The sequence below is a fragment of the Microtus oregoni genome, unplaced genomic scaffold, assembly GCF_018167655.1.
Source record: "Microtus oregoni isolate MIOR12 unplaced genomic scaffold, Mior012 000002F_ref0000024, whole genome shotgun sequence".
NCBI lineage: Eukaryota > Metazoa > Chordata > Mammalia > Rodentia > Cricetidae > Microtus > Microtus oregoni.
In genome coordinates, this window is record NW_024543061.1 from 77,367,627 (window position 1) to 77,391,605 (window position 23,979).

At 42.3% G+C, this 23,979-nt stretch overlaps 1 protein-coding gene across 1 annotated transcript in view; it reads right to left on the reverse strand.

The window, feature by feature from the left end:
• Positions 1 to 21,857, reverse strand: part of Slc15a5 (solute carrier family 15 member 5) — a 110,434-nt gene extending 88,577 nt beyond the window's left edge. The window contains exons 1-2 of the mRNA XM_041678731.1: positions 21,524 to 21,857; positions 16,382 to 16,604 (exon numbers count right to left, since the gene is read on the reverse strand). Of these exons, the coding sequence (XP_041534665.1) occupies positions 16,382 to 16,604; positions 21,524 to 21,857 (557 nt within the window). The remainder of the gene's footprint in view (positions 1 to 16,381; positions 16,605 to 21,523) is intronic.
• Positions 21,858 to 23,979: the final 2,122 nt, after the last annotated feature.

Here is a 23,979-nt window from a genome sequence, read left to right on the forward strand (position 1 = left end):
TATTTTTTCTTCCAGCATCAGCTGAAGAAGGTGAAAGCTAAGGCCTGCATCTAAGCAGGAGTCAGGAGTCTGTGCCCCTTGAGCCTGGAAAATATAATTTAAGAACAAAATATTCCAAAGTACAGACAAACACAGAAACCTTAGGATTACCCAGGTAAAACCCAGGTTAGGCATTAAGCTAAAGGTTTGAACAATACCTTCTCCCAGTATCATGAAAAAGCTACCTACCACAGAGTCTAGTATGCAATTCTTTTCTGGGGGCTCCTCTCACCTCCCAATCTTTCACTGGATCTGTATTTAGCATTAGAGCCTACTGGCTTATAATTCAATAACATAATCCTGCCGTGTCAATTTAAAAATCTATTGCTGAGGTTCAATACAATACAGTACATTGCAATCAATACAATACAATTTACTCATTTAAGTACAGATGCCCCCTTTGTAATGAAGCTTTATTATGTGATCATTTATATTTCAGTTGTACAAATTCTCATAGAATTATGCTTTAATATATTTGCTTTAATAGTAGATGTTTAAAGAGTTTACATGACTAAATCCCCCCATTGGTTAACTCAATACCACTGAACTCTGAGGAATCTTCTTCCTTTCGCTATATTGCATGGTTAGGGGAGCTACGCCCTATCTTTGTGAACATCGCAGGTTGTTCTTGTGCTCAGCAGGGTGTGTCTATGCAGAAGCGTGGTCTGTGGGAGTTCCTCATGGTCTGCCTACCATATCTTCCAATGATTGTTTTCTTCCTTCTTCCCTCTCTTTGTCTTCCCTCTTCTCCTCTTCTACCTTTCTTTTCTCTCTGCCTTTTCCTTCCTTTACTTCTCCTCCCAGTTCTCCATCCATCCCTGACTCTTCTCTACATTTATCCCCTCCATTTATCATCGCTCTATTTCCCCATCTTCTTTTCCCTTCCTGTCCCTCCCTTCTTGCCTTCTCCCTACCTTCCCTCTTCCTCCCTTTCCCTCACTTTCCCACCTTTGTACCCCCTCTATCCATTCACAGCCTCATTCCCTCTATCTCCCATTCCTACAGCTCCTCCTCTCTCTGTGACCCTCCTCCCTCCTCACACATTCCCATCCACGTTCCCTCTAATATAGCCCTGCTACTTTTTTTCTATACCTCCTTCCATGACATCTCCTTACACAGCACTTCCTTCACACCCCTACAACCCCCACCACCCATCCACTCCCCCTCCTACCCGCTTTTTTGAAACACCATTTCTCTGGAGCTTTGGAGCCTGTCCTGGAACTAGCTCTTGTAAGACCAATCTAGCCTCAAACTCACAGACATCTGCCTGCCTCTGCCTCCTGAGTGCTGGGATTAAAGGCGTGCATCACCACCACCCAGCTCCTTTTTCCACCTTACCTCCTCAGCCACAGACATCCACATACTGTCATTATCTCCTACCCATACCCTTCCTATCACCTTCCTATCAGTCACTCTTGGCAACTGAGCTCCCTTCTACTCCAAAGCCCCCTTCACCTTCCACCTATTATCTACCTACCACTTTCTAATACATCCTACATTCCCTTCTACTCCACTTCCATACCCTATCACTCCTGCCAACAAATCGCCCCAGCCATCAAGCTGCTATCCACTGCCTTCCTTACGCTCCCTGCCCATTCCCTTCCACTTACTTCATATCCCATCAGTCTCCTTCACAAACCTTTCACCTCGATCCACATCCCATATTCACAATCCCTCTAACCTCCCATCCACCACTTCCTCCACCTACCTCATGTACTTCCCCTCCATAACCCCTATGCTTATACTGCTCCACCATGAATCTAACACCAGCCTCTTCCCCATACCCTATCCTCCAGCTCACATCCCTCCATACTCTCCATCACACTCATCAATACCTCCCTGCATGACCCCACTGCGCATCTCCTAGATTGGTCACCTGTCATCCCCTTGCTTCCACCCTCTTCATCTACTGGCCCTCCACACATCCCAACTCTGACCCACATCTCCTACACACACACACACAGACACACAATTTTTCTTTCACTATTCATCATTATTCACCCCCTCCAACCTGTCTTGTTTATCCCTCAGTACCCTTCCACCCACCATCTATACACTCTTCCACACACCCTGCTCCACTGTTTAGCTGCCATCTACACAACCTAATATCCTATTCGCCCCATAGAACTGTGCCTCAGCAAACCCACATCCACCCACCATGCACCTGCATCCACCCTTTTAAAACTTCATCTATACTCTGTCCAGCTCCCCCAATCATGTAGCCCATCCATCCTTATCCACCTGAACTGCCCATGAGCCACATCTTATCTACCTTCATGTGCCCTTATCCATTCCCCATGTGCCTCCATTCATACCTATCACCGTTCATTGATATCCACCATCCATCCAACTTCCACTCACCCCATTCATTCACTATCCAGAAGCAACTATTCCTCATCTACCTCCCATCTTCTCCCTTATATACCCTCATCCACCTCCACCCAGCCCTACGCATTACCAGACCCATGCTCACACACCTTCACCTACCCCTTCCAACTACTAGCTGACCCCACTTATGCCCTTATCACTTCTCACCCATCTTATCTACACCGACAACGTACTGTACATCCTCACCTACATGCTACCAACTTTCCATCCAACCACTGTAGCCAGGCCCCCTCCTATTCACTTCCACTCACTCCTCTAATCTACTTTCCCATCTGTTCCTCCATCTACCCCAATCCCCCCATTCAGTCCCATTCACTCCCCATCTACAACTGTCCCCTCCCTGTTCATCTGCATACACTATTCCCCTGTCCATCAGGACATTCCCTCTTACTATCAAGTAGGGTCTATTATATAGACTTTCACTATTTGTCCATTCATATTTTTTCTGCTAATAGATATTTTTCTAGCTAACAGGTAATACAAACATTGCTACTCAAGTGTTTGCAGGGATACTGGCATTCACTCGCTGTAGGGAAATGTCCAGGAGTGGAATGGCTGGGCTTTATGATACCTGTATATCTAATATCATAAGATGATGGTGGAGGGTCATCTTTCTATCTGTTGTTTTATTAGTTAAGTAATAAAGAAACTGCTTGGCCTCTGATAGGACAGAAAATTAGGTAGGTGGAGTAGACATAATAGAATGCTGGGAGAAAGAAGCTGAGTCAGGCAGTCGCCATGATTCTCCCACCTGACACAGCTGCAGGTTAAGATCTTCCCTGGTAAGCCACCTCGTGGGCTACACAGATTATTAGAAATGGGTTAGATCAATATGTAAGAGCTAGCCAATAAGAGGCTGGAACTAATGGTCCAGGCAGTGTTTAAAAGAATACAGTTTCCGTGTAATTATTTCGGATAAAGCTAGCCTTGCGGGCAGCCGGGTGCCAGGAACGTAGCCCGCCGCTTCAATCACAACAATAAGAAATTTACAAATGGCTTTTGAGACCCTTTCATTTTGTGACATTTCACATTGTTATCACATGTCCATGAACGCTCTAAACCATTCACATCATGGTCAGCTCTGAAGATGGTAGATTGGTGCCAGTTGATGTCTTTTGCATTTCCCTAAGGACTAATGATATCCAGCTTCTTGTAATGAGCTTTGAATTTCTATATCTTCTTTGACATAGCTTTCACGCAAATATGTCTCCCATTTAGGAAGAAAGTGGTGCTGGGAAGGTGGTTCAGTGGGTGGAATGCTTGCCCTTCAAACAAGAGGACCTGAGTTCAGGTTGCAGCACCCATAAAAAGCCAGGCCCAGCAATCCCTGTAACCCCAGTACTGGAAGTCCTAAACTGGAGGTCCAAGGGGGTTGATTGGCTGGCTGATCTAGCGAACTGGTAAATACTACATTCAATAAGACAACTTGTCTCAAATGTAACGTGGAGGATGATAGAGGAAGACAGTCAATATTGACCCCTCACTTCCACACACATATAAATGAGTGTGTGCACCTGCACACACATAACACACACACAAATTAAAAGCTTACTTATTTCCGTAATAATGAATTTAAAACCTTCATATGTCTATAAATGAGTTCTTTTTTTAAAGTAATAATACTTTTAATACAATTAACTTCTCAACCGCACATTTAATACATTAACTTTTCCTCTTCTTGGTTTCTCTACATTGTGTGCAGCATCACTTTGACTTGGTTATTTGTGTGTCTATTTTATTTCCCACCTTTATTTTGCATTTGAAAATCTTCCTTGGTGATTTGCATGAGTTACTAGGTGCCTCAAGTCAAGTCTGACTGTGATCCTACTCTACTGTCTACAGTGGAGAGACCGTCTTTCCTGCCCCACCAAGTCTGACTGCAATCCTTCTCTACTCTCTACAGTGGAGAGATCATCTTCCCTAGGGCTGTCTCCACCCACCTGACCTCTCAAGCACTCACCCTCATGCAGGCAAGGGGAAATTCGCTCCTTGACCAGATACTAAACTATCAAGGATCCCGGGGCAAAAAGGGCAGGAGGACCTCTAGTCTCTAGATGGGGTGAGAAGAGTAAATTGGGGAGAGGGAGATGTATTTAGGCTCTAGCATCATGAAGTGCCATGTTAGTCACTGGTGTATGGCTTGCTTTAACTAAAACCAAGAGGCCTCTCCCCATCCTGATCCAATTGCCAATGGGGACTGATAGAAAGGAAGGGCTAAAAATGTTTATTTCTCATGTGTAAAAGCCAGGCTTCCAGTGTTCTGTGGGGAATGTGAAGTGATGTGGCCGTGTGTATTTATCAAAGCTCCCTGCACACTTGTGCAACTGTACTTTGGGGGGTAGGTTTTCATAGGCTAACATTTGCGCTCTACTTCCTGAGTAGCAATTATTTTGGGGCATGTAACTTTCTCCTAGTCTCCACAAAGCCAGGTGTGGTGGTGCATGCCTTGTTATCCCTGCAATTGGAGGCAGTGGGAAGATGGCTGCAAGTTTAAGGCCAGAATGAGCTAGCAATAAAAACAAACAAAAAGCCCATTACACATGTGAAGGAAATCAGCGCTAGATTGCACTGCCGCTCCCACTGCGGCATGGGCACTGGAAAATCTGAGCCGACAAGCACTGGCATGCTTGTTGTTGAACTTGAGCCAACCTGTAGTGAGGTGGACTGAGGCCACTGAGTGTGGCCTGGGAGAAGCTGCCTTGGTGAGAGTTGGACATTGATAGTAGGAATTTCTCAGCAGACGGCCAGGCCCTTGGCAAAGTCTTACCGAATTCAGATGGCCAATGTGTACCCTGGCAATGGCTGTGGGACAGAGCTCCTTGTGTACTCGTCCCACACTTAAAACCCTAAGGATTCTCAGAATCAGCTTCAGCTGACTGGAGCTAGCAACCTGCTCTAGCCCTGTCCCCAGGGGTAGGGCAGTTCAGCCTCTGGCTGATCTCTATTCTTTTTTTTTCTATACTTTTACATTCTACTGGGCTCAGGGGCCCAAAATGTTGCTAAAGTTTAAGCTATCTGAATATCATCTACTAAGTAACTGGCAATTCTTTTTTCTTTCTCTAGGATTATATGAAATAAATTTGAATTTATTTTTTCATTTAAACCCCTCAGTTTTTCTTTCTCATTTTTTTTTTGGTTAAAAAAATCTACTTATCAATTATGTAGTTCTACAAATCTTCCCTTTTTGCCTGGGACTTGTCTATTAATTGTCTAACAAGGTATTGTTGGCATTCCCTTACCAGGTTTATTTTCTTTTGCAGATCAAGCTTTCAGTGTGGTTTGTAAGAGTTTTCTGCCAAACACAAGCTCACAAAACTTTTCTTCCATTTTTTTCGTCAGGAAAGAAATCTGAGACTTGGAGAATTGAAGTGACCCATCTGGCTTGATCTAGCTGTGCTGCAGGCCTGAGAGCCAGGGCCATTTGTCACTGTGCAACCTACAAGCAGGAACTTGGGCTCTGTGATCTTTCTGTGCCCCTTTTCTGGCCTCTGCAGTTACCAGTTTTATGACACCATTATTTCTTTGTTCATCCGGGCTTTGACATTTGATCAACGTGTTTCATCTGTCATTAATTATAAATACTGTCCTTCCTCTTTGAAACGGTGAGCAGAAGACATGCATTGGGGCTAACCTCTTACAATCACTCACACCCTACCTGACCTCCTGCAGTCTGGAACTCAGTGCTATTTCTAAAATAGAGATCATACTTCTGAGACAAAGATTATTTTAAAGAGTTGAGTGAAAAATAGATGTTAACGGTAAGGTGGTCATCAAATGTCTCTGTTACTTTTCCCTCCAGTCCTGACTTAGGAAACAAGAGCTTTGCACAAAGAAATGTGACACAAAGTTGAGAAAAATGAATACGGTGTTTGGGATCAAGCGGATATGTCTGGTTTGAATCGTGTATAGCTTGGTTGGCCACACTAAAGGGATGGGGTTCTATTCTCAGATAGCTGGGGTGTCTTGGGAAGAAAAGAGAACATGGGATTGATCAAATCTGACTTTAAGTGCAAAGGAACTATATGATCACAGTAGCTCTGTGATGATAGACAATGCATCATATGGAGTCATAACCATGATGATCTGGATTGAGGGCAAGAGAAAGCTGACCAGGGGTGCCTTAGGACAGGGGGAAGTGGCAGGTGTGAGGGGTGTGTGTAGAAAGGGGTACGTCACTGCATAACACTGTGTTTGAAACATGCACACTCATTGTTGTCTCTGTGACTTCTTATCTCCCTTGGCTCGCCAGATCTTGCTCATAAGGTACACGTTAGCTCTCTTCTTGAATCCGGTGAAGTCATCCATTGTTCTCGTGTCTTTCATGAACCTTCTAAAGTTGCCTGCTGTCATTCTCCTGCCTTTCTTTAACCTTCTGAAATCATCTATTGTTCTTGTGCTTGAACTTTAAAAGGAAACAGTGACTTCACCTTTGTCAAACTTCTCAGTGATGTCACCTTGTTCTGCATCTCTACTTCTGTCTTTGTGGACCTAGCGCAGAGCTAGAGCCACAATGAATGGACAATACATGACAACTTAATTAGCGATGTTACATATTATAAGAAAGACATAAGCTAGTAAAGACTCCTAATAATTGACATGGGGCTGGGGGCGCTAACAGAAAGCCAAATAAGACCATGAGAAACAAATTGAGTTAATAGAACCTACGAACAAAATTTATCTGTCATAATGGAGGTGGGGTACCCAGTAGGAATTTTCCAGGACAACCAGGTAGAGTTCCGAGCCTCAGCCTGGGCTTAACCTTTCATGCTGTGTGCCAAGCTGTCCTCTTGAACGGCAGCTGTAGCAACTGAGAGGGGGGGATCCAGAGCATTGTTGCTTTACTTTTACTCTTCAGAATAATTCCTTCCCTCTCTCAACGATAAGCAAACACTATTGAGAAAATGCCAGAAAACATTCTGTGACTCTTCAGTGTCTCACAAGGTGATACACACCGAACTGCTCCGAAGAGGGTCAAGGAAAATAATAAAAAAAAAAATACTCCAAGATTTAAATCTTAGGAAAGCTAGTTAGAAACCCAAAGAATTGCAGAGCTGAATTATCTACAGACAGGAGGGAATTTCACATAAAGCACTAAATGTAGTTTAATAAATGCCATCCCGCCTATTTGATTGTGTAATTTTCTGAAAGAATTACTTAGCACGGACATACTCTACATTTGTCTTTGCTTTTCTACGGACAGGACAAGCCACAGATAATTAAGGGTGGAATTATGTATGTATTATCTGCAAAAAATAAATAAATAAAAGAAAAGCCCACAGTCTTAGAGCTTACCATTAAGACTCCTTTCCTCTCAGAGTTCACCAGTAAATTGAAAGTATAAAACACCTCTCACACAGAAAGTCAAGGAGCAAAACACTAAAGCAAAACAAATACCAGTGATTAAGGGAAACTGAAAGCAGCAGGAGGAACACAATTTAGCCTACGTTTAAGTGTGGGCACGAAACTGCAGATAACTGAACAGTGAAGGCGATTTTAAAAATCGAATGATCCCTGGGATTTCTCATAACAAATCTCAGCCATCATTAAGGTTTTTTTATTTTTATTTTTTATTTTATTTTATTTTATTTTTTTACTAGAGGGGGTTCTTGACGAACTTAAGAAGATGAGCAGGAGGAGGAGAGGTAAATTTTCTGGAGGTTTCCAGTCTTTCTAACGTGAGTGAACAACTAACTTAGGGATCCAAGAGAAATTATTTTATTCTGTCCTGAAAGATGTAAAGATTTTTAGCAGATTTCTGTCTGTACAATGGAACAAAGGCATTTAGAAGGGCGACTGAAATATATGGACACTGATTTCATGGTGGGTGCTACCATTCTCCTAACACAACCATGAGTCTATTGAAACACTTGAAGGAATGTTCTGGCAAGGGTACATTTGCGGAGGTCAGGAGCAAACAGAAATGCTACAGTTCTTTCTTGTTCCCTGGAATTGTTTTTCCCAGCCAAGATACTGACAAATGATTGTTAATGTTGATAAACCTACATCAGGGGTCAAGTAGAACTTGTAGTTATATTTATTTTTTAAATTGTTTTTTATTGAGTTAAATATTTTTCTCTGCTTCCTTCCCTTCCTCTTCTCTCTTCCCCTTCTACCCTATCCCATGGTCCCCATACTCCCAATTTCCTCAGGAGATCTTGTGTTTTTCTACTTCCCATGTAGATTAGATCCAAGTATGTCTCTCTCAGGTCCTCATTGTTGTCTAGGTTCTCTGGGATTATGAACTGTAGGCTGTTTTTTTTTTCTTTATGTATAAAAGCCACTTATGAGTGAGTAAACATTATATTTGTCTTTCTGGCTCTGGGTTGCCTCACTCGATATGTTTTTTAGATCCATCCATTTGCCTGCAAATTTCAAGACGTTGTTATTTTTTTCTACTGTGTAGTACACCATTGTGTAAATATACCACATTTCTTTATTCATTCTTCAGTTGGGGGGTGGGCATTTAGGTTCTTTCCAGGTTCTGGCGGTGACAGATAATGTTGCTATGAAAATAGTTGAGCACATGTCCTTGTGGTATGATTGACCATCCTTTGGATATATACCCAAAAGTACTATTACTGGGTCTTGAGATAGATTTGTTTCCTAATTTTCTGAGAAATCGCCATACTGATTTCTAAAGGGGCTGTACCAGTTTGCACTCCCACTGGCAATGCAGGAGTGTTCCCTGTACTCCACATCCTCTCCAGCATAAGTTGTCATCATTGATTTTGATCTTGGCCATTCTTACAGGTGTAAGATGGAATCTCAGAGTTGTTTTGATTTGCATTTCTCTAATGGCTAAGGATGTTGAGCATTTCCTTAAATGTCTTTCAGCCATTTTAGATTCCTCTGTTGACAGTTCTCTGTTTAAGTCTGTATCCCATTTTTTTTTTTTACTGGATTATTTGTTCTTTTCATGATCAATTTCACGAGTTCTTTGTATATTTTGGAGATCAGCCCTCTGTCTGATGTGGAGTTGGTGAAGCTCTTTTTCATTCTGTAGGCTGCTGTTTTGTCTTGTTGACTGTGTCCTTTTCTTTACAGAATCTTTCAGTTTCAGGAGGTCCTATTTATTAATTGTTTCTCTCAGAGTCTGTGCTACACAGGTTATATTTAAGAAGTGGTTTCCTGTGCCAATGCATTCAAGTATATTTCCCATTTTCTCTTCTATTAGGTTCAGTATGGTTGGTTTTAGGTTGAGGTCAACTTTGATCCATTTGGACTTGGGTTTTGTGCATGGCAATAGATATGGATCTATTTTCATTCTTCTACATGTTGATATCCAGTTATGCCAGCACCATTTATTGAAAATGCTTTCTTTTTTTAATTTTATATTTTTTGCTTTTTGTCAATAATTAGGTATTTGTAGGTATGTGGATTGATATCCAGGTCTTTGATTTTTTTCCATTGTTCCTCCTGTCTGTTTTAATGCCATTACCAGGCTGTTTTCAGTACTGTAACTCTGTAGTAGAGTTTGAAGTTAGGAATTGTGATGCCTCCTGAAGTCCCTCTATTGTAGAGGATTGTTTTGGCTATCCTGAGATTTTACATTTCCATATTAAGTTGAATATTATTGTGAAGGGCGATGTTTCTCTGATTTCTTTCTCAGCAAAATTATCATCTGTGATCTGTGTAAAGGAGGGCTACTGATTATTTTTTGAGTTAAATTTGTATCCTGCTACATTACTAAATGTGTTTGTGAGTTGTAGAAGTCCCTTGGTAGAATTTTTGGGGTCACTTACATAAACTATATATTATCAGCAAACAGTGAGGGTTTGACTTCTTCTTTTCTGATTTGTATCCCCTTGATCTCCTTTTGTTGTCTTATTACTCTAGTTAGGACCTCAAATACTATATTGAATAGATATGGAGAGAATGAACAGCCTTGTTTTGTTCCTCATTTCAGTGGGAGAACTTGTAGTTTTAACTGACCAACAGTGGCTTCCCCTTTTCCCCAAGATCTCTAGTGCTTCTTCCTATCTATTATTTCCATCGTCCTTTTCTTCCTTCTTTTCCCAATACTGAGCTCTTCTTTCAGGAATTTCTAATGCATGGGGTCAGATTTGAGAATTATTGTTTTTAAGGGTTAGTAGGGGATTTACAACAAGGTCTCAGGTGGAGCCACTTCACACTTGGTACATAGCCTGGTCAGTCTCTCAACTCCTGACCTTTCTTCTTTTCTTCATACATTTGTATATTTAATTCATCATTTTCTCTGTCATAAATGTTTATACAGATAAAACCTGATTTTTGCTTATTCCATGATTAATTTTTTTGAGACAAATCTCTGTTTGCTCAGGCTGGCCTCAAACTTGTCAAGTAGCTGTGGAGTGCCTTGGACTCCTGGACACCACCCTCACAGCTGTCCTACTTGCTTTTGTAGAATGTTAAAGTCAAGTAACACTATTTGAGAACAGTGGTTTTCAACTCTATTCTGTCAGCTTGAAAATGCAGAAAACAATTTCTCTTCCCCTGTGTCCTGTGTCAACTGATGTACCCAAGGCTCCCAAGGTGCAGGACCAGTAAACGTTTAAAAGATGCTTTGATTACTTTAATGTGCTTCTAGAGTTGAAACGCATTGTTCTCTGGGTTCAGCTTCTGGAAAAAAAATGGTTTAACAATCGCTTTTTAACTCCAGTGCTTCCTTAACATAAAGATTCTACATTTGAATTCATATCTGTCTCAGTTAGGGTTTCTATTAGTGTAAAGAGACACCATGACCACAGCAAGCTTTACAAGGGAAAATGTTTAATTATGGTGACTTACTTATAGTTCAGAGGTTTAGTCCATTACTGTCGTGGCATGGATCAAGGCAGCAGGCAGATGTGGAACAGGAACTGAGAGTCCCACATCTTCTCTTGCAATCAACATGAAGAGTTATGTCTCACTGGGAGTAGCTTGAGCATAGGGAACCTCCCACAGTTATGACACACTTCCTATAAAAAGAACACATCGACTCCAACAAAAGAACACCTCCTAATACTGCTACTCTTTTTGTGGGCTATTTTTTCTCAAAACACCACAATACCCTGTTGTAATAGGAGCAGCGGGGCTGTGTTCCTGGCACCCGGCCACCCACACGGCTAGCTTTACTCGAAATAATTACACGGAAACTGTATTCTTTTAAACACTGCTTGGCCCATTATATCTGGCCTTTTCTCAGCTAACTCTTGCACCTGGACTAACCCATTTCTAATAATGTGTGTAGCCCATTAGGTGGCTTACCAGAGAAGATCTTAACCTGCATCTGTCTGGAATCATGGTGACTCACTGACTCAGCTTCTTTCTCCCAGCATTCTGTTCTGTTTACTCCGCCTACCTAATTTTATGTCCTATTAAAGGGCCAAGGCAGTCTCTTTATTTAAATAATGAAATTAACACAAAACAGAAGACTCTCCCCCATCAATACTCAGCAGAGAGCATTTTTTGTATTGGACAGACAATGTAGGGTCAGTTTCGATACCCACATTTGAAATGCAGGAGATGGAATAAATTCATGTTTTGCCCCTTTCAAGAACCCACTCAATATTTTACTTGGGACTTCGATTCTGCCTAATGCAGCACATTGTTAAGCAGAGATAGAATGCGAATTATCAGCTAAGGGAGGTAGAAAAAAATGTGAAGAGCGGTTTGAAGCTGACGGTGGTAGGCTTTAAAATCATGGTCATAAACAGGTCTCATTTACCACCGTCTTCTGGCTTCCAGGAAGAATCTGCTCGGGTGTGCTTACTTGCATTATCTCCAGTGTGGTGGCTCATAGCTGCACACCTAAGAACCTGGAAATCCCGGCAAGAGCCGGTTCCGATCTGGGTCCGTACACCAGGCTGCTGGCAAAGAGTTCCTTTTCAGAGAACCTCCACTTTATGCTTCCCGTGAGGCACACAGTTGCGGAGACACTGCTCCAGATGGCACCCTTGGCTAGCAGTGGCTTTCTCCCTTACATTTGGCAACCTTACTCAGAATCGCTGTTTTCAGCTCCTCAAACTTCCAGCCTACACGGCTTAACAGGATCGCAGGGAAGCTTTGGGTGGAACAGACGCAACGACACATCTCATTAAAGGTCTTGCCGCTATGAACATCCGACATCTGTGCTGGAAGCAGGACGAAACGCAGACTTCGGTTAGGTTTAAGTGTTGCGTTGTCCCTTGAAAGGAGCTGCTGAAATCAATTACGTTCTCCGTGCTTGCAACTTTTAGGATTTTATTTTTCTTTTGTGGCACTGGTAATTGAACCTGGGGCCTCATGAACGCGAGGCAACCGTTCTAGCACTGAACTGTAACCTTAGCCCATTAGGGGGTTTTAGGACTCTGAGAAAACAATTGAGTTAGTGGACAGCCAATTTTAAAGATGGCTACCTATTAAATAGGTTTTCTCTTTCCTATCAATAACAAAGATTTTAAGCTATGACTTGCTCATTGTTCAATAATAATAACAGCCTTTAAATTTCTAGTGCTAGTGTTAAGTTAGGATACTCTGTCTATAAGCATTAATACATCCCTCTGAGGTATTCCTACATTGTGCCTGGGTAACCCTGATTTCTGCAAGCTACCGACCTTGCTGGTAGTTATAGCTGTCCCAAGTGACCCATATAAGATTCTGCCAGCTAACTGCCTGTGGAGGCACTGTTAATCTTGCCACCCATCCATTCAGAATGTTTTAGAACAGATATTTCATTCTTGTCATTTGTTTCTACTAACTTTAGTAAGTAGATAATGACAAAATTTGTTCTGTAGTTTAGTATTTAAACCAAGAAAACAAGCAAACCAAAAAAAGTAATACTGTGGTTCTTTGTCTACTCCTCCCCCAGCCCCTGCCCAGACACTTGTACCTTCAGGCTTCAACAACGCTGCAGGATTATTCTCCTCGGAGACTTTAATGAAATTAGAAAATAGCAAAAAGTGTTTGCTAAATGTGTTCTTCCGGAATCTGGCCTGGCTCCTCCCAGCTTCTCAATTTCATTGTGTGACACTCCACATCCTCCTACCCAAACCCCTGAAGCACAAACCCACTGGGAGTCCTCTCCATTTCCCAAAGGAAGGAGTTCATTCATATAATATCCCTTTTGTAATCAACACCGAGAAATGGCACTTTGATTAAGCACAACTCTGAACGACTCAAACCACAGTACAATGCAGTCTCTGGGGCTATCTTTCAGAACAACTGGTGGCTCTCCCGTCGTAATCCTCCAGAGTCTTATTTAATCAAAATGATGTTGCTAATTAAGGATTAAAACCTCCAAATAGAATGAAAAAGAAGGATTTCATTCTCCTTTGGGCAGGTCAAGGAGGCAGAATTTGCTATGAGGTAGTGAACATCCCTTTTCCCTTTGATAGACTGCATCTTTCCCTTACATTAGGACTTAATCCAAAATAGGCTTGAGTGTTTTGTAATATTAATATAAAGCGGGAGGAGAAGTGTGAGGAAGAGAAGGAATCTGCCTGTAGAGCTGCATATTCATAGATAACGTTGACTCTAAACACTTTGTTGAAGGCATTTTTTTTTTAATTTAAAATGTGTGTGAGTGCATTGCCTCCACATATGTATGCAACCCAGGTGTCTGCCTGGTTTCTTCCTAGCTCAGGAAAACATGTTGGATGCCCTCTGGAACTGGAGTTAGAGGTGATTTTCTCCACACGTGGGTGCTAGCAACAATGGAGCCTGGATCATTGGCAAGAGCCGCAAAGTACCTTTAACTACCGAGCCTTCTCTCCAGTTGTCACTTAATGTTCCCAACATTAATTTTCCTTAACATTTTTGTCTGGTGCTGTCTGCCTTGATTTACCCAGAGATTACAGAGGTAGCAAGATAGTTATTCTAGACAATGCTGAGAACCCATTTTGCACACACACACACACACACACACACACACACACACAAAAGAACAAGCCAAACCAAACCAAACCAAACCAAAAACACACAATAAAGCAACAGCAAAAGCAAAAAATCCAACAGACAGACAAACCCAGAGTGAAAACCATGCATTTCTGGTAGCTTCCACCTGTTGTGACAAGCATGTATGCAACAGTCAACATAGAGGGAGGAAAGTGTGATGTCCCAGCTCCTGAGATTTCAGTGGGCCCTTTGTGGGCTGACCCGTTGCCAGGGCTTCTGTGATAACGCAGTACCTTGTGGCTGTGGCTGGAGCCAGATGATCAAACAAAGCTTCTCACCTGGTTGAGACCCAGAAGCAAGCAGCACAAGAGGAAAGGGCCAGAATTCCATAGTTTGTGTTTTATATGAGACTCCACTGTGCAAAGGTCCTACAGTCTCTCCAGAGTACCATAGGTCAGGGAAGAAACACTCCATACATGGGCATTTGGGATGACATTTTGGGTTTAAATAGAACTTTCCTGGAACACTAGCTAACCCATCCTGCAGCTGAAAGTTGTGAAATGGCTCTCATCCATGCTTTAATGGTGAGTCATAGCTGGGAAATACCCACTAATGAGAGCACTCAGGTAAATTCTACACTAAGCTATGAACAGTGGGTGACTTTTCATCAACTGTCAAATCTCAATTGTTTTCCCAAATCTTTATTTTATAGTATATAAACTGGTTCCTTTTAAAGCATATAGAAACAGGCAGTGGTGGGGCACACCTTTAATCCCAACACTTGGGAGGCAGAGTTCCCAAGAGTTCACAGAATTCCTGTGAGTTCAAGGCCAGCCTGGTCTACAAGAGCTAGTTTCAGGACAGCTAGGACTGTTACACAGGGAAACCCTGTCTCAAAAAACAAACAAACAAAACAAAACAAAAACAAAACAAAACAAAAGCATATAGAGCCTGGGGTGATAGCTCAGTACATAAAACGTGTACTGTGCAATTATGGGGACTCGAGTTTAGTTCCAAGAACCCATGTGAAAAGCCAGGTGTGGTGATGCACATTTAGATTCTCAACTCTAAGCATGTGAAGACAAATGGGTCCCTGGAACTCACTGGCCATCCGACTTAGCCTTGCTGGAAAGTTCCAAAGGACCAGCAAGAGATCCTTTCTCAAAAAACTTAATAGGTCCTGAGGAATGACCCCAGAGGCTAACCTCTGGACACCATAGGAACATGTGTGCATGTGCACACCTGCACACACATGTATACTTGCATGCACATACCTCATATTCCCCAGGCCAAGTAGCAAAGCGACAGAGAAAGATAGTTTGGTTGTCACGAAACATCACCTCAAGGATACTGGTAGGTATCCAACGTGTTCTGAAAGACTCTGTTTCGCTGTCATCTCCTCTTTACGCTGGACTGTGAACTTAACAACCTAGCCAGTCTCTGCTGCAAGTAGACATAAGGACGACAGCCTCCCTTCCATTCTTTGTGATTATCTGTAGCTGTGCCGCAGTTACATCTGGCAAAGTGCTAACGCTGTCTTCAGACATGAACATGCTAGAGAGAGATGACTTGGTCATGGGCAATTCTGGTAAGTAGAGGTGAGACTTCCACCTGGCCTTTTAGGCTCAGAGGCCTCATTCTATTCATTGCGACAAACCACGGTATGCCTTCTTAGTTGGAGGATAAATTAATCAGTTTTTCTTGGGAAGTTGCTGGTTGTGATCTATAGCTGATCATTATTATTTTTAAGATCAGCTTTATTGTTTATGTATGTGTTTGTGTATGTGTCTGTATGCCTATGTATGTTGCATATACATGTGTGTGCCTGCAGAAGCCAGAAGAGGGCATTGGATTTCCTGGAAATGGAGTTACAGGCACCTGTACTCCACTTGACTGGGGTGCTGGGAACCACACTGCAGTCCTCTGGAAGAGCAACCAGTGTTGTCAACTGCTGAGCCACGTGTCCAACCTTGACCAGGATTATTAGCTGAACCATCATCACAGAGGTCACCACATTTTCACTTACCCAGCCCAACCAATGAGAAAGGCCACACAGAGAGAAAACCCAAACAAAGAAAGAGTGTGATAATTCAGTTTTTTCCTACCAATCAGTGCCACTTACCAGTTAAAAAAAGACCTTGGCTTCTTGGATTCATGTTCCTGAGGGCTGTACGCATCAGATGGACAAATGACAACCATTATTCCTCCTGTGCCCAGGCAGAGGGTCAGCAGTGCTGTGTGAAACATTCCTGCCCGTTCTTCCACAGGCACGTGGTTGACCACAGGGTAAGAGCTTCCGTAGAAATCTTCCAAGGGGAAAGCAATCATGGATAACAAAGCAGTGCCTGGTGGCAGAGAGAAGAGAGAAGAGAGAATACAAATAGTGCAAACCCACAGACTCACCGAAGCACGTCCTAAATAAGCATTTCCCTCTGAAAGAGAGGCTCAAGTCTGTGTGAGAATATCTTACTCGCACACTTAGGTCAATCATTGCAATTTCAGGGATGGCTTGGGTTTTCTAAGTGTGGAAATTCTGTGTCTGCAGAGATGGCTCGGTTGTTAAGAGCTTGTGCTGCTCCTGCTGAGGACCAAGCTCAGTTCTGTGCTGTTTAGTGACAGATGCCTCTTCTGCCCCTTGCGGGCTGTGCTTACATGCTTATACCCCATTCTCTCACGTACATAATTGAAAATAAAATAACAAACACAAGATTTTCATTCATTTAGAGTTGACATATATAAAGAAATTATATAAAAATGAAAATTCTCTTTCTTGCGTGTTTAAACTAATCCAGCGTTCTGTGTATTTCCCTTTCAGCTTAAACCATTGTTGTAAGAGGTTTCTGTCTTGCCCGGTCCTGCTATAAACACACAGAAACTTTATTATTTACAATACCATTTGGCCAATAGTTTAAGTGTATTGCTAGATAGCTCTTACATTAACCCATTTCCACTATTTTCTATTTTAACATAAGGCTTGTAGCCTACTGGTAAGGTTCCAGCTGGCAGCCCACAACTTTCCCCTCTGGTGGCTCCATGGCAACTCTCCTGACTCTGCCCACTGTATATATATATATATATATATATATATATATATATATATATATATATATCTTCCACCCTGGCAATGTTCTGCTAAGCCATTGGCCCAAAGCAGCTTCTTTATTCATTAACCAATAAAAGCAACACATAGACAGAAGGACCTCCCACATCAAACTATCTTTTCTCTAAGATTGTATAAGCAAATGATGCTAATTTTCAACAACATTAAGATGACTCAGAACTATATCATGAGAAACATTAAGACATTTGGTGTGCCTGGCAGAGTATACTTGTGGTCCTAGCTCTCAGGAAGAAAAGGAGAAAAGGTCAAGAGTTCAAGGTTATCCTTTGACCACGTGTGTCCTTGTTTCTATGATTTCTTACACAGATTCACGGAACCTTCCTGGCACACAAAGGGAGGTGAGAAATGGGAGGGGCAGGCATGAGTGTGTCCTGGAGTCATGTAGACCAGTCAGGAGGAGGTAGGGGACAGAGTGACAAGGGAAGCTTGAGCCTCCTTCCCACTTTTACCTTGTGAGCCCTCACAGGACGATTCTACTCACTAAATAGAAGCTACTGTGCAGCCCCATCAATTGCTAACTTGTTCATTCCTTCATTTTCAAAAGCTGTATTCTTTACTCTTGAAACCAATGTTGAGATGTCAGTTGGTAGAGCTCTCTTCCTGTCCTATTTTCTTCTCCCTCCCTCCCTCTCTTCCTCCCTCCCTCTCTTCCTCCCTCCCTCTCTTCCTCCCTCCCTCCCTTTCTTCCTTTCATCCTCTCTTTCTTCCTCCTTTTTCTCCTTTTTTTCCTGTGGTACTAGGGATGGACCCCAAACCCTCACATACATTAGGCTTTCGCTCTGTCACTGAGCTACATCCCCAACATTATCAATGTTATTTCATCCATTTGATTACTTTTGTTCTATCCAACTTTGTTGACATTACCATTTTTGGTATGAATTTTTAGAGAGTGGCTCTGGGCAGTTAGTTCCTCAACTGGAGCTCAAATTGAAATTTTAATTTCACAGAAATATGAATTGGGAACAGCATTTAATGTCTTTTCTACATGTTTTTTACCATGTGGAGAATATATGCATTTGATTGTCATTCAGCAATGGGATAATTTACCTTGAGAGTGGACCCTTTAATGCCTTGAGTTTTAAGTGTTTTCTTTCAAAGTCAGTCAGGTGTGAAACAACATGTTTCTCTACTACTTAATCTTCCCTAGAAGTGTGATGTGAGGTTTGGCAGTACCAAAGGCTATGCAGCAGCATGTTCAGCTCAGTTGGCCAATGCAGTAACTACTTATTTAAGGAAAATCTACTTCTAGACCATACGATGCCTCAGCGTAAGCCACAAAAATGTTCTATTTTTATCCTTTGAGAAAATGTCACAACGCTCTGATTTCATTAGATCAAGACTTCATTTTTATCTTCAGTAAAACTGATGTGATAAAAACACAAATCTGTGATCTATTTGATAAGAATTTCTCTCTTTGATGTATGCCATTGTACCCTGCATAAGTCATCTGCCTATATCTGTAAGCGCTGGGAAACATGCTGTCATAGCTTATGTAAGGTGGTGGGGAGCAGTTCAGGAGTAAGTACATCAGAAAGAGCAGACATGCAGAGAACACGTGCATGGCAGAAGTCTAAATGCAGTCATGTAGATTGTGTGCATGTATGTGTTCCAGCACATGTGGGAAAATGTATGTGGGAGCCAGGGAACTCTGGGGGTATTATCCCTCAGAAGCCACCGACTTTGCTTTTGCAGATGACAGTATCTTAGTGACATGGGGCTTGCCAAGTTCGCTAGTGGTGTGCAGTGGTTTCCTCTGAATTGAAACATTCTTTCTAGGAGAGAGAGGGGTGATGAGGGGACCCCTCATTCACATGTTCAGGGAAAGATGAAATTTGCACGATTCACTAAGTCCCCTCCCCAGAGCCGTAGAGGCAGCAGACAAGTGCGGGTGGGTCAGACAGATGCAGAGGGGAGAGTCCTTGACTCTGGAACTGTCTGAAAGTCATGGAAAGAGCTCTAGGGACATGGACTTCATGTCATCACACAAGTTAGAGTGCGCTTTATGCTTGCGGTATCCCTGCTTTCGATTCATCCCCGCTCATATATATTACCTTTCCCCACAATCCTATTGTAACCCCAAATGAAAACTCACTGGTTCCCCAAATTGAACTTTGGTTGATGTGATTATTACTTTAGTTGTCACAGCTTTTTTTTTTTTAATCTGGGATGAATAGGGTTGTGTGTGTGTGTGTTTGTGTGTGTGTGTATGTGTGTGTGTGTTTGTGTGTGTGTGTGTGTGAGAGAGAGAGAGAGAGAGAGAGAGAGAGAGAGAGAGAGACCTAAGAAAAGCCACTTACACATTAGCAGGCAGCCTGTCTCCATCTCCCAGTATTGAGCTAAAACTGGAGACCACCACACCATGTATTTGGACATTGGTTCTGGGATGAGCTCAGGTCTCCATGCTCACATCAAGCATTTACTGAGCCCCCAGTCTCTCCAGCCCATCACTTCTCTATATTTGATAATAGCATGGCTAAATTCTGAGGGACAACAATAAACATGGGTCTGGACAAAACAGCAGGGGTTTTCAAAAATCTCAGGTACAGAGTGAATGCTTGAAGAAGTTAACTCTTTCAGACACAGCAAGAATGAATGGCAGAGGGAAAACTAGGTACATAGCAAGGATCTCAACGTCATTGGAGGCAAGCATAGATTACATTTTATATAAATTATAGAGGTCTGATAAGCTAAATTTTGAGTTTATTTTTTAGATATTAGAAACAATATGAAATAACATGAATTCTTTTTTTTTGTCAGGAAGTCAAGTTGGTAAATTGGTATGTGGGCTGGAATTGGACAGATTACTGGCAGCTTAGTAGAAAGGCCATCGTCAAGGGGCAAGCTGCATTTTTAATCTTAGTTGATACCAATTTTGACAGTGGTCATAGTTTGGTTAGAACTCTATTATTTAGTAACAGGTTGCAGTGTCCTGGCAGTTCTGAGGGGAAACTTTGGGGCACCACTCACAGAAGAAAGGGAAGGCAAGCTCAGCACCACAGGCTTATCATCCACCTTGCTGAGAGGCTATGGTAGGAGGACTAGTTTCAAGGCCTGATAGCGCTACACAGTGTTTTCTAAGACCATCCGGGCAGCCCAGAGAGACCCTGTCTCAAAATACAAAGGTAGAAAGGGATGGGGATGTACCTCAGTGGTGGAGTGCTTGATGAACGTGTGTGAGTCCTGTCTTCCATACCCAGTATCGGTCAGATTCAATGCAAGGAAGGTCATGAAGACGGGGTCAGTGGGTAAAGGTGTTAACCGTGCAACCTCACAGGCCCTGAACCCATGTAAAATGCTGGCCATGGTAGTACACATCTTTTATCCCTGCTCTCCTGTGTTAAGTGTGGAGGAAAAGGGAGGAGAACTGGCTGAAAGCTTACAGGCCATTTACTCTGGCATCCGTGTCAACAGCAGAAACAAGGGAGACTGTACCTCAAACAGGATGGAAAGTAAAAACCTACTCTCAACATTCTCAACATTGTCCCCTCTCTCTCTGTCTCTCTCTCTCTCTGTCTCTCTCTCTTACACACACACACACACACACACACACACACACACACACACACAAGATTATCCACCAGCTTGCTCTTTATGCCACAGCAAGCATTCCCAAGCTTCTGGAGTATGTTTATTTTTCTTTACGTAAGCAATCCTAATGTTCTGTCTGAATTCACTTATCTTTAACTGTAGTTGAATATATTTATATGAAATCTAATTGCCATATGATTAATTATAAAACTCAAACATCTCTTAGTTATTCTCCATGAACTTTAGCAACCTTTTCAGCATGATTCATCCAGTTGTGAAGCAAATGCTTTTCATGTTTCATATAGACTCTGTCACAAATTTCAGTTGGAGCACAAAGAGGAAAGCAAGGCATTCTAAGGTGTGCAGAAGATTGACATGCAAAGAGGTAATTAGCAAAAATGTAGTAATCAGAATGCTATTGACAATTCTGGAAAACACCACACACACACACATCTACCAATGACTTAATATATAGAATAAAATAAACTGAAACAATATACTTCATTTATTATAGCTTATGTTAAGACTAGGGCAGGAATAAAATAAACTAAAAATTCTAACAAAAACTTATTGAACTATGTGACAAAAGAAACGCAGTTAGCATGGGACACTCACCTAGAAAATGTAGCAGTAAGGATATGTGCAGCAGTTTGCTCCTTCCGACGTAATTGTCTGCCATCCACCCAACAAACCCAGGGCTGAGGACTGAGGCGCCAACAAAGCACAGGTTGAGAATAGCTGCCTGGTGGTTGTAGTAGCCAAGCTTGACTGTGCAAAAGGGGATCATGTTGCAGACGACTACAAAGAAGGTAAACTTCCCACACAGTTCCACCAGAAGCAAGCAAATGCCAGCCTGGAGACCCCGGGGATGTCTCCCTGTCCTCTGCTGCTCAGGGCCACCATGTAAGGCTAGGTCTTCCTCGGCAATGGCGAAATCTGTAACAGACATGACTACTTTGCCTTCAATATGACTTATGTGAGTTGCTTGGACTTGAAGCCTTCCCCCCCCCCCATTCCTCTCATGGAAAAAAAATTTAAGATGTCTGCTTTGAATGTCACAGCTTCATGCTGAAAGTTCTTCACTTTTTTTTTTCCACATTAGTGCTATTCTTCTTGACAAGCTACAAGCCCAAGAAAGAAGACAGGGGCATTTAAACACTCAAGGCTCAGCATAGCCAAATCTGATTTGTTTGTTTAATTACTTAGACACTAAATTAGACACTTCTCCCAAAATTATATTGAATTATGTGAATTCAGTTCCGTACATATGGAAACTCATCTGCCTCCTGCAGATAAAGGCTTAAATATGGAGACAGAAGAAACAGTTTTTCAGGGGGGTTTGAGCACCAGATCAGGAAATAATTTGAGTCTAATAATTTCTGATATTTTAATTAAACAAGCCAGAACAGTGCCAAGAGATAAAGCGGAAAAGGAAATCTGCTTTGAGGAGGCAGGGTACCTTATCATGATTCCATTTCTTGTTACTTTTGCTTGGGATTCTGATAAGAAAGTTAATTAGGAAACAAAAGTGCTAGTACATTTAGGTAGCGAGCAGGGTTTACAAGGAAGTAATTTAAGCTCACTAATGAAAGGAGAAAATATTAAATAAACTCCACGTCCTTTAGGTTGACCCCAAGCTTGTAGAACAGCCTCTCTGAGGAAACCAGAATCAAAAGGTGCCATTTGACTGACTGGTTATTAACCAGTAGTCAGGAATACAGCAAGCAGTCTACACGGGCTTTGGGAAATATTGGATCTACTATTATCCTGGCTCCCACCAAGTGAGTGGGGGCAAGCATCCTATTTTAGAAAGCGAGGGGACATCAACTAGGCTGACGAAAGTGACAGTGGATGAGAATATCTCACCATTTTGGGGTTTAGAGCCTGGGATTCATGGAGACAAGTGGATGGGACTACCAGGTCAACCTGTAAAACTTTAACAAGTGAGTCTTATTTTCATGTTGGCGTACCAAACCAAAGATTGATCAAAGCTGTGGACTTTGATTGGCATCATTTGTCCCTTAAGGACAGAGCAAAATGCTTTGATTTGACTCTCAGTAACGATCTCTGTGTACTGGTTCATGTTTTGATCTACCCAGCTTCCGTGTCCCTTCTTTGGCTGTCGTATCTCTTGTGGGTTATATATGAATGTCCCCATGTGCTCATGTGTGTGACTTCTCGGCACTTGTGGGAGAATTGCAGATTCTTTAGGAGGTGGCACCTTGCTGGAGGAAATGGTCAATGGGAGTGGGCTTTGAGGGAACACTGAGGGTGCTGTTTTCTCTCTGCTTTTTCTACACGGTACATGTTATCCGCTGTCTTCCTGTTCCTGCCACCATGCCTTCTCTGCCTGCTGCCAAGTCTTCTCCATGATGACCTTTGCCCCCAGACCTGTAATCCAAATAAACCATTTTCACCTTGGTTTCTTTTTTCTTTTCTTTTTTTGGGGGGTTTTTTTATATCACAGAAATGGAAAAGAAACTATTATGCCCTGTTTCTTTGTATAGAATGATCACACAGTTTATCCCTTAGACTTGATCACTTCTGTGATGATGGAGGAAGGTCATTGGTTAAGTAATAAAGAAACTGCTTGGCCTCATAGGTTAAAACATAGGTGGGAGGAGTAAACAGAACAGAATGCTGGGAGGAAGAGGAAATGAGCTCAGACTTGACAGCTCTCCTCTCGGGGGCAGACGCCTCAGAGAGACGCCATAGCTCAGTTCTTGGGGGCAGAAGCATGAAGCTCCAACCCAGGATGGATGTAGGCTAGAATCTTCCCGGTAAGCGCACCTAGCGGTGCTACACAAATGATTAGAAATGGGCTAAATTAATATGTGAGAATTAGCCTAGAAGAGGCTAGATAGAAATGGGCCAAGCAGTGTTTAAATGAATACAGTTTGTGTGTTGTTATTTCAGGGCATAAGCTAGCCAGGCGGCTGGGGTGCTGGGGATGCAGCCCTGCCGCTCTTATTACAACACTGAGAGATTAAAGTGGTGTTCTTTTCAGTATAGTTTTTCCTGGGAAATGGATCTACATGAAAACAGCACGGAGCACAGCCCAACCCATATTG